Source organism: Penaeus chinensis, chromosome 33 (assembly GCF_019202785.1).
Source record: "Penaeus chinensis breed Huanghai No. 1 chromosome 33, ASM1920278v2, whole genome shotgun sequence".
Lineage (NCBI taxonomy): Eukaryota > Metazoa > Arthropoda > Malacostraca > Decapoda > Penaeidae > Penaeus > Penaeus chinensis.
The window spans coordinates 17,299,749-17,309,748 of NC_061851.1; the positions used below are offsets into that span (position 1 = coordinate 17,299,749).

General features: G+C 40.3%; 1 protein-coding gene across 1 annotated transcript in view; it reads left to right on the top strand.

The window, feature by feature from the left end:
- Positions 1 to 10,000, top strand: part of LOC125043281 (von Willebrand factor A domain-containing protein 7-like) — an 18,425-nt gene that overhangs the window by 7,675 nt on the left and 750 nt on the right. The window contains exons 14-26 of the mRNA XM_047639300.1: positions 457 to 577; positions 941 to 1,145; positions 2,301 to 2,463; positions 3,455 to 3,581; positions 3,671 to 3,856; positions 4,159 to 4,301; positions 4,717 to 4,852; positions 5,063 to 5,163; positions 5,853 to 6,030; positions 7,816 to 7,915; positions 8,439 to 8,629; positions 9,203 to 9,475; positions 9,988 to 10,000. The exon at positions 9,988 to 10,000 is cut by the window's right edge and continues 750 nt beyond it. Coding sequence (XP_047495256.1) covers positions 457 to 577; positions 941 to 1,145; positions 2,301 to 2,463; positions 3,455 to 3,581; positions 3,671 to 3,856; positions 4,159 to 4,301; positions 4,717 to 4,852; positions 5,063 to 5,163; positions 5,853 to 6,030; positions 7,816 to 7,915; positions 8,439 to 8,629; positions 9,203 to 9,475; positions 9,988 to 10,000 — 1,937 coding nt within the window. The remainder of the gene's footprint in view (positions 1 to 456; positions 578 to 940; positions 1,146 to 2,300; positions 2,464 to 3,454; positions 3,582 to 3,670; positions 3,857 to 4,158; positions 4,302 to 4,716; positions 4,853 to 5,062; positions 5,164 to 5,852; positions 6,031 to 7,815; positions 7,916 to 8,438; positions 8,630 to 9,202; positions 9,476 to 9,987) is intronic.

A 10,000-nucleotide genomic window follows, 5' to 3' on the forward strand; every position in this document is an offset into this window, starting at 1 on the left:
GTGAGTATCGAAGAGTTAAAATAAGGAAGGTGAAAATATTTTCTAATGCTTTTCGTCTTTTTTTTTCAGTTTAAAGTTCATTTGATATTACTGAGTTAAAAAGAGTCTGGGCAAGGAGTGCTGGGTTATACGATTTTTCTAAAAAATGTATATGATGAATAAAGGAAAATATGAGATAATTAAATGAAAATATATAATACATAATAAAAATGTATGATTAAGAGATAAAAATGTAAGATAAATAGATGAAAATATGTGATAAATGAAGGAAAAAATAAAATAGAATAATATATCATAAATAAAGAAGGCTATATAACAAATACAGAAAGATACATAGCAAATAAAGAAAGACATACCAAATAAAGAAAAATATACTTGATAAATAAAGGAATAAAAAAAGAACGGAAAACACATAACGCATAAAAGTATATCCCACTCCTTGCTTCTCCCAAACAGTCCGGCTCGCTTCTCCGCACGATCCCTTACGACGAGGGAATCGACGACGTCTTCTACATCCGATCTGAACCTCTTCCCGAGCAGCATTTCTACATGAAACTCTATGGCAAAGTCCACTCCGGTAAGTCACGGTGATGCTGTTTTGTTTTGTTTAAGTTTGGAGTTTTTTATCTGATTTGTTGAATTGAAGGGGGTTGTTTTAGCATTGTTTAGCATTTTTTCTGATGATATTATAGTTATATAACGATTCATTTGACTTAGAGCACGAGTCGATAGAAGGGGATGATGTGAGAAAATATTAAGAGTTGATCATGAGAGAAATTATTTACAAAGGTGGATCACAGAAGAAAATATTAACAAAGGCGAATAACAGAAAAATATATTAACAAAGGTGATAATTAGAGGATAATTAGAGAATACATCAAAAAAGGTAAATTATAAGAACATACATGGAGGGAGATATTAACGGAAGTTGTCAATGCAGGGAACACATTCAGCCGACTTCAACCCGTACTGATCACGCCAGTGAAGGCAAGTGTAGAGGTACTCGCGACTTCAGACGACTTGTCCGCCAAACCCGGTCACTTGGCACAAGGAGACTTCCTTGTGACAAACTTCGGCCTCGAGTCTGACTTCAACATCACCGGCACAGACAGCGAGAAGTTCTTGCAGTATATGGAGCCCACTGTGTATGTTTTTAATCTTGATTTATACGAGATATGATTTCTTGTTTGCTTTAGGAAGGTAAAGGTTTAAGGAAGTTAGAGGAGGTTGGTGTTGTGCTGTGTTCTTCGCCTGATATAACTGCATGATGATACGGTATTTGTTGCATATTATATACTTAAATAAGAGATGACAGTGTTACTGGAGAGATGTTACAAACGTGTGTTAAATTACTTTATTAACACGAAAGGCTCCCTTCCCCTTAAACCGAGCCTTCCGTCTTAGCACCAATGACCTAAAGCCTCCCTTTCATCATGACTTCCCAATTGATCCTCGTCAACACCAACCACCTAATGCTCCCTCCACCTTCACCTGATTCACCCAAGGCTCTCTCCGCCTGAACCTAATTCACCCCCCAAAATAAACCTCCACCTGATTATCACAAACCCCCCTCCATTTCAACCTAATTCACCCCTTATTCGCCAACCCCCCTCCCCTCCACCTGATTCGCCAACCCCCCCCCTCCACCTGATTCGCCCACCCCTCTCCCCTCCACCTGATTCGCCCCCCCCCCCCCCCCTCCACCTGATTCGCCCAACCCCCCCTCCCCTCCACCTGATTCGCCAACCCCCCTCCCCTCCACCTGATTCGCCAACCCCCCTCCCCCTCCACCTGATTCGCCCATCCCCCTCCCCCTCCACCTGATTCGCCCCCCCCCCTCCACCTGATTCGCCACCCCCCCCTCCACCTGATTCGCCAACCCCCCCCCTCCACCTGATTCGCCAACCCCCCCCCTCCACCTGATTCGCCCAACCCCCCTCCCCTCCACCTGATTCGCCCCCCCCCCTCCACCTGATTCGCCAACCCCCCCCCTCCACCTGATTCGCCAACCCCCCCCCCCCACCTGATTCGCCCAACCCCCCCTCCCCTCCACCTGATTCGCCACCACCCCCTCCCCTCCACCTGATTCGCCCCCCCCCCCCTCCACCTGATTCGCCAACCCCCCCCTCCAGCTGATTCGCCAACCCCCCCCCTCCACCTGATTCGCCCCCCCCCCCCTCCACCTGATTCGCCCACCCCCCTCCCCTCCACCTGATTCGCCCACTCCCCTCCCCCTCCACCTGATTCGCCCAAATTCCCCAGCCTAATTCTGCCACTAACTCCCTCCACCCCAACGCCAGGATCCACCTGACGGAGGGCGGCAGCGGGACGGTGACGGCGCACTTCAAGGTGAAGACTGGCACCGCCCCTGGCACTGTCAGCACGGTCATGGTCACGGCACAAAGCCTCAAGCAGACGTATTCTGTCAACACCGCTATTACCCACTTCCACGTCGTGCCGAAGGTCAGTTTCCGTTGTTGGTTTTTCTTTGAGGTATAATGACGTATTTTATTTAGTTTTCTTTTTTTATTCAATTTCTTATGTGAGGACTATTTTCTTGAGGGGGGGGGGGTTAAAGCGTTTGTTTTTTCTTCTGTTTATTTTCTTTTGGGAATGTGAGGACGTTTCAGAATTTGTTTTGTTAATTTTCTTTGGGGACGTGAGGGTTAGTTTTCTGTTTATTTCCTTTGAGGGATGTTGAGTGCGTTTTTGCATTTCTTTCGTTTATTTTCTTTGGGGAAGTTGAGATCTTATTTGCATTTGTTTTCTGTCTATTTTCTTTGAGGGACGTGAGGACGTTTTTAATTTTCTCTTGTTTTGTTAACTTTCTCTGGGGTTTAATTTATTAATTTTCTTTTAGGGATGGAAGTGTTTTTTGTGCATTTGTTTTCTGTTTATTCTCCTTGGGGATTTGTTTTTCTTCTTTTTGGGGGTTAAGGTTATTTTTGCATATGTTCTCTATTCACTTAGGACGTTTTTTACATTTATTTTACTTACTCTCTTGGGGATAAAGGAAGGCTGGAGAAAGGCGGGGTTTGATTACCATATTGGTTGCAAATTCTATATTCACAAGATATAAAATTTTAGCAAGGAAAGTATATGGTGATTTTAAGTATAAGATTGTGAAGGTATAGTACTGTTTGTTCACACCAGTGTGGAGAGATTTTAGTTAACGGGGTGCGATGAATAAATGTATGATGAATAACATGAAATTCGGGAAAGGTAATTTATCGTAGAAATTAGGAATTAAAATGAGTAGTTTCATTATGAAGTATATGTCTTATACGGTTTGATATTCATTCATCAGCATCGTATGGGGGCGAACTCTAACCTTTTTTTTTTTTCGACTGTGTATAAAGAATTTTCTTTTAATCAATTAGATTCATTTTCTAATAAAGTAAAGCGTTGAAATTATTTCAAAGAAGGTTTCCTGACTTGCAAATCTTGAATCCAGACGGAGGACGACGTTCCCCCGACCTGCACTCTCGCAAACGAACCAGACTGCACCGGGTTCACCTACAATGGCATCTGCAGCCAAAAGAACTGGACGGTCGAAGCAACTATCCAGGATCTTGGCTCTGGTAGGTGATAAGACCATTACCCACGTATGCAAAAGGAAAGCGTCTAAGCCTAACCGTCAGTATCATAAACGTTTACATCCTCTGGGCAGGTCTGAGCAACGTTTATGCTCGTCCTGATGGCATCGCGTCCGTGGTGGCTGGGCTGGCTCCTGGCACCAAAGATCTTGTGAATGTGACGTACTCTGCCGACTGTTGCTCCTCTCAAGTGGATATCATTGGTGTGGATACGCAGGGGAACGTTGGGAAATGCGTTATCGACATGGGGGCTCTGGGAGGTAATGTATTTTAAAGCGGACCAATGTCTTCCATGTCTGTGATTGCAATTGTTTGCATTTTATGTTTTTAATTCTTTCACTATAAGCTCTACATTTATATTATTGCTCTTATCACTAGTATTTTTATCAATATCATTATAATCAATCATCTTAGATATTAATATAATCATCATTGCTGCCATTACCATACATAACAGGATCGAACTTGTCTAAATGTCTCTCGCTCTATCTATCTATCTATCTGTCTGTCTAGCTCTCTATCTAGCTGTCTATATATTTATCTATCTATCTTTCTCACGCAGGTTACATCCTAGACTTGGAGGCGGAGGACGTGGGCGAGACGTGGGTGCTCCTACGCTGGGAAATCACCTCCTCTGACCTGGATCTCCACAAGTACCGCCTCCTCATCAACAACGACTTCTCGCAGGAATTCTTGTGCAGGGAGGTGAGGCTGTAGGAAGAGTAGTGTGCAGATCATTTCAAGTTTTATTGGTCTATCTATTCATTTATTCGTTTGTTTATTTATTGATACGTCCAGGTAAGAGAGTTTAAAGAACTCGTTCTGGGTATGGATAGGTAGTTTTTTCTGGTAGTACAATGTTAAGAACTGGGGATTGACGATTTTTTTGTAAGGTTAAGTTTTGAGAATATACTGTATATGCAATCACTGACGGTTTATGAAGTAATTAATAACCGATTAATAAAAAAATCCTACTCATCTTAACATCACGGCTACAAGTCTCCATTCTCATCTCATCTCATTTCGTAAAAAACAATATCCATACACTATATATACAAAACCCATGAGTTAAATCACCGCCCCTAGGACTAAAATCCAGCTATTTATTCCGCCCACGCAGTCCATATGCCACCACAACGTGACGTACCTGGACCCATGCACCCTTCAGTCTTTCGAACTCACGCCCCACTTCTACGTAGGAGGGGCAGACCGTGCAGGGCAGCCGGCATATGCTAAGGCTACTACACTCGACACCGGTAAATGTTGCAGAAATAAAAGTAACTTATAATGAAAAAGTTTTATCGCCGCTTTCTTCGTTGGCTTATTGTAGATTTAGTGCATGATTCTTCGATGGTCTTACTATACTAAGACCATCGAAGAATCATGAATGTGACGTACACATACAAGTGTCGGTTTTATAAAGAGTGATTTCGCCTTATCAACTACATGACCGATTTCTCCGACAGATCCTGAAATGCCTTCCAACGCCGTGCAGGTCAACGCCACTATAAGTACGATCACGGTATCTTGGGACGCCATCAGCTCCAAGTGTGTCAGTCAGTTCGAGGTAAGTGGACCGGGATGAAGCTCATGAGGTGGAGGTCGATTTCTAAATTTACTGACTGGGAAAAGGGAGAGAATTGTGAAGTACATATGCGTATACATTCATACATACAACACATATATGCTTTTGATCAATAATTGTAAATACATATGTAAATATATACAGACAAGCGTATATACACAAATATATACATACATACATACATACATACATATGTGCATAAATACATGCATACATACAGATATACATACATACATGTTTGCACACACATTACATAAAAAAAACATGTATCTCATCAATAAGCGCATAAACTTACATACATAAATACATTCATACAAAATTACAGATATACATAAATACATACATAAATACATACATACATACATACATTAATTCATTAATTCATTAATTCATTAATTCATTAATTCATTAATTCATTCATCCATTCATTCATACATACATACATACATACATATATACATACATACATACGTAGACACATACACACATGTATCTCATCAAAAAGCGGACAAACGTACATACATAATACATACAGGCAACCATACATACATAAATCCATCCACCCATCCATCCATACACCGAACCAATAGACATATAAAAACAATGAAATGAATTGACCTTCTTCAACGAAACATCAATCCTATTCCACCCAATTTGCAACCGTTCGACAGGTGTGTTACCGGCCCTTCGGATTCGACGCCACTGAAATCTGCGAACGGACGGCGCTCCCGAACTACACGCTGCAGGGGATCGAGGCCTGCGCCGTCTACGAGGTGTCGGTGCGGGCGGTCTCTCCCTTAGGGCGTCGCAGCCAGGCGCTCGAGTTCTTTGCCAATAGCGAGGATGCAGGTGATTAGAAAAAAAGGGGGGGGAGTGGGGGAGAAAGGGAGGAGAAATGGGGGAAAGAAAGGGGGAAGATAGGGGGAAAGAAAGAAAATAGAAAGGGGGGGGGAAAGGGGAGAAAGAAAAGTTGAAAGTAAGGAGGAAAGAAAGAGAGGGAGAAAGGAAGTGTATGTGTTTAGAAAGGCGGAAAGATGTTTGGTGTTTGTTTAAGTGTTTGTAAGTATATATAATGCAACAATTATTTTGGTACATAAAAAGGGGATAGAAAGAATCTAAAAAACTACCGACCAATAAACCTCCTTTCAGTTACTTACAAACTGTTCACAAAAATCATCAGAGCTCGCATCTCTGACAGTCTGCATTCTGACCAGCCTGGAGAACAGGCAGGCTTCAGCAGTGGATTCTCAACAAACTACATCCACAAGCTCACCCAAATAAGAGAAAAAATAAACGAATATAGGAAACCCCTGTGTATGGCAAGGCAAGGAGTAGAGGAGGCATATTAAAAAAAAAAAAAAAAAAAAAAAAAAAAATATTATGTGTACGAAGATGGGAAAGCAACCATCAAGTTCCACACGGAAACCGATAAAATGCCAAAAGGTTGTTAGACAGGGCGTACCAAAAATGTTTACAGCTAGCCTTGAGGAAATATTCAAGAAGCTAGAAAGGATATCAAAACAGGAGACGAATACCTAAGCAATCAAAAATTTGCAGATTATATTGTTCTCTTCAGTGAATCTGCAAATGAAATGCAGCAATTAATAAATGATCTGAATAGAGAAAGTCTGAAAGTCTTAGGACTTTGGATGAACAAGAAAAAGTCCAAGATCGTGCTCAACAGTAGAGTTCAATCCGAACAGGCACATGTGCAAGGCGAAACGCTAGAGGTAGTAGACAAGTATACCTAGTGCAACTCGTATAGACAAACACATTTAGCGAAGAGGAAATAAAGTGATGCATCGATCTAGGCTGGAGCGCCTTTGGCAGACACAGTAGCATACCAAGAGGCTCCTTGCCATTATGTTTAAAAAGAGAAGTCTTTAACCAATAAGTCATCCCAGTTATGACTTATGGATCAGAAACATTAACTACAACCAAATTATTTGAGAGGAAACTAATAAATACTCAATGAGGGATGGAAAGGTTGATGCTGGGAATTAGCCTAAGAGATCGGATGAGGGCGACGTGGATCAGGGAACAGTCAAAAGTGGAAGATATACTTGGGAGCATCAAAAATAAGAAATGGCAATGAGCAGGTCATATATGTCGGAGACAGAACAACAGATGGACAAAGAAAGTAACAGACTGGGTTATAGATAACATAAAGAGGCCAAGGGCCAGACCAATGACAAGATGGCGTGACGAAATAACGAAATTTGGGGGCCAAGACTGGAAACAAAAAACGCAACAAAGTTGGAAAAGATTGGGGTAGGCCTACGACCTGCAGTGGATTAATTCAGGCTGCTGCCTGCTGATGATATATATATATATATATATATATATATATATATATATATAATTTTTCTTTCTTTCTTTCTTTCTTTATCTCTTTCTTATTTTTTTTTTTTTTTTTTTTTTTTTTTGTCTATGGTGTGTATCTATTTCAGTATCTGTATGTGTTTGTGTGTGTGTGCGTGTGAGTGTGAGTGTGCGTGTGCGCGCATTTGTGTCTGTTTGTCTGTCGGTCTACTTGCGTGTGATTGTCTACCAGCGTAGACAATCAAAAAAAAAAAAAAAATACTCTAACAACCTGTTATCTAAGCCTTCCACCCCCCCCTCTCAACCCTCCAGAGCCCGAAGCGCCCCGCAACGTAAAGGTGGACCACATGAGGGAGGACTCGGTCACCATCACGTGGGACGATCCCCTGCATCGGGTTCACTGCATCGACAGGTATTCGAAGCCGGTTTCGGTCACTTTAGCGGATTGTGCATAGTTGATTTGATTAGAGGAAAAAAAGAAATAAATACTTTTTATGAAAATATGCTTTAAGGTGTTATTATTTTTAGATTTTAGATTTCATTCTTTAACTTTGATGTTTACTCAATTCAAGTTTATTATTATTGTTGTGGAAGTATATTTGTTGTCATGTAGTTAACTATTTTCTATTTAAGTCTTGATTACTTGAAAAAAAGATGAAATTGGTCTTCACCTTTCTCTATTTACGAACGTTTTTACATGATTATCTCTTGAATTTTTAAGGCTTTATGGCAAAATGCGCTTCTATTATCGAAGGTTATTATTCCGAAAGTATCAAGTCTTCTTTTACTTAATCCTTTACTTTCACTTAATCCTCTCTTAGATTTAAGCAAAACCAAACGAACGTAACACGAACACACTTGACCACATTAAAACCACAGAAAAAACACCATTCACAAAACAATTTTATTAACCGATTATTATGTCTTCCTTATAGGTACGTCATCTCCTACGGCGTAGTGAGGAAGACTGTTCACCTCTCAGAAAGAGCCGTCCGAGGTCAGCACTATGCCACAGTGTTCCCTCTCCTTCCTTGCACGAATTATACCATTGACGTGTTTGCTGTTTCGATCACGGGGAAGGTAGGACCCGGAGTGAGACTGAGCGCTGCCACGTTGGAAGATCCAGGTGCGTTTAATAGAGAGGGATGTGCGTTGTTTGGTTGGGTTTGATGGATGAGTTTTGTTGGTATATGTGTATAAGAATGGGTTAGATAAAGTTCGGGAAGATATATTTTTGTAATTTAATAATGAGTCATTGTGTTGAAGTTAGGAGGCCGTGATTGATGATTGAAGAAAAATGAATTTGACAGTACCATGATGACGAACTCAAATTAGCTATCGTTCTTTTGTATCAAAGAAACAACGCATATAATCTTTCCTAAAACTCCTTTTGTTGCATTCTTCTTCCAGCCATTCCAAAGTCCACATACTTAAAACGTGTCACCGATTATTGAATCCTTCTCCAAACCTTTCCAAAGTCCATATACCTAAAACGATTTCCTATATATTGAATCTTCCCAACCCCCAACCCCCTAAGTCCACATACTCAAAACGTTTCTCTATTTATAGGATCCTTTTCCCAACCCTTCTAACTTTAAAACGTTTCCCTGTCTATTGAATTATTTTCCAACCCCTTCAAAATCCACATACTTAAATCGTTTCGTTATCTGCTGAATCCTTCTCCCAACCTTTCCTCCAGACCCTGAACCAGTCAACAGCCTTCTCGTGAACAGCGCTAACACAAGCTCCCTGCACGTGACCTGGGCGTCGCTCGAGAACTGCGTCGACCACTACAACGTTTGTTACTACGAACCGAGCACACCCCTCGAAACGTGCCAGGATATAACAGAAAAGGAGATTCACCTCCGTGACCTCAAACCTTGTACATCTTACACCGTATTCGTTAGTACAGTTTCTTTCTCTGGAATCGTCAGCAACAGGACGTCTCAGTCGTCACGCACCCTGGATGTCCGTGAGTAACAGTTCTTGTTTCGTTGATTTCTTAATTTATGTGACTTGTGTATTACTTAATGTTTTGTTGATGGATGGATAGCTGTTTTTACCTACTCCTAGCATTTATAAGTTTATAGATTAAAAATTATTGGTGTGAAATCTGTTTTACTCTGATCATCAGAATAATAATAATAATAATAATAATAATAATAATAATAATAATGATAATAATAATAATAATAATAGTAATAATAATTATAATTATGATTATTATTATCATTATTATTATTGTTGTTATTGTTATTTTCAGTAGCATTATCATTATCATTATCATTATTATTATTATTATTATTATTATTATTATTATCATTATTATTATTATTATTACTATCGTTATCATTATCATTATTACTATCATTATCATCATTATCATTGTCATTCTTATCATCATCATTATTATTGAAAATTTCTTTCATAATTCGTTTTATCGTCTATCCATTCCTGCACGTCTATCGTCTATTTTCCACCCAGAGCCCGGAGAACC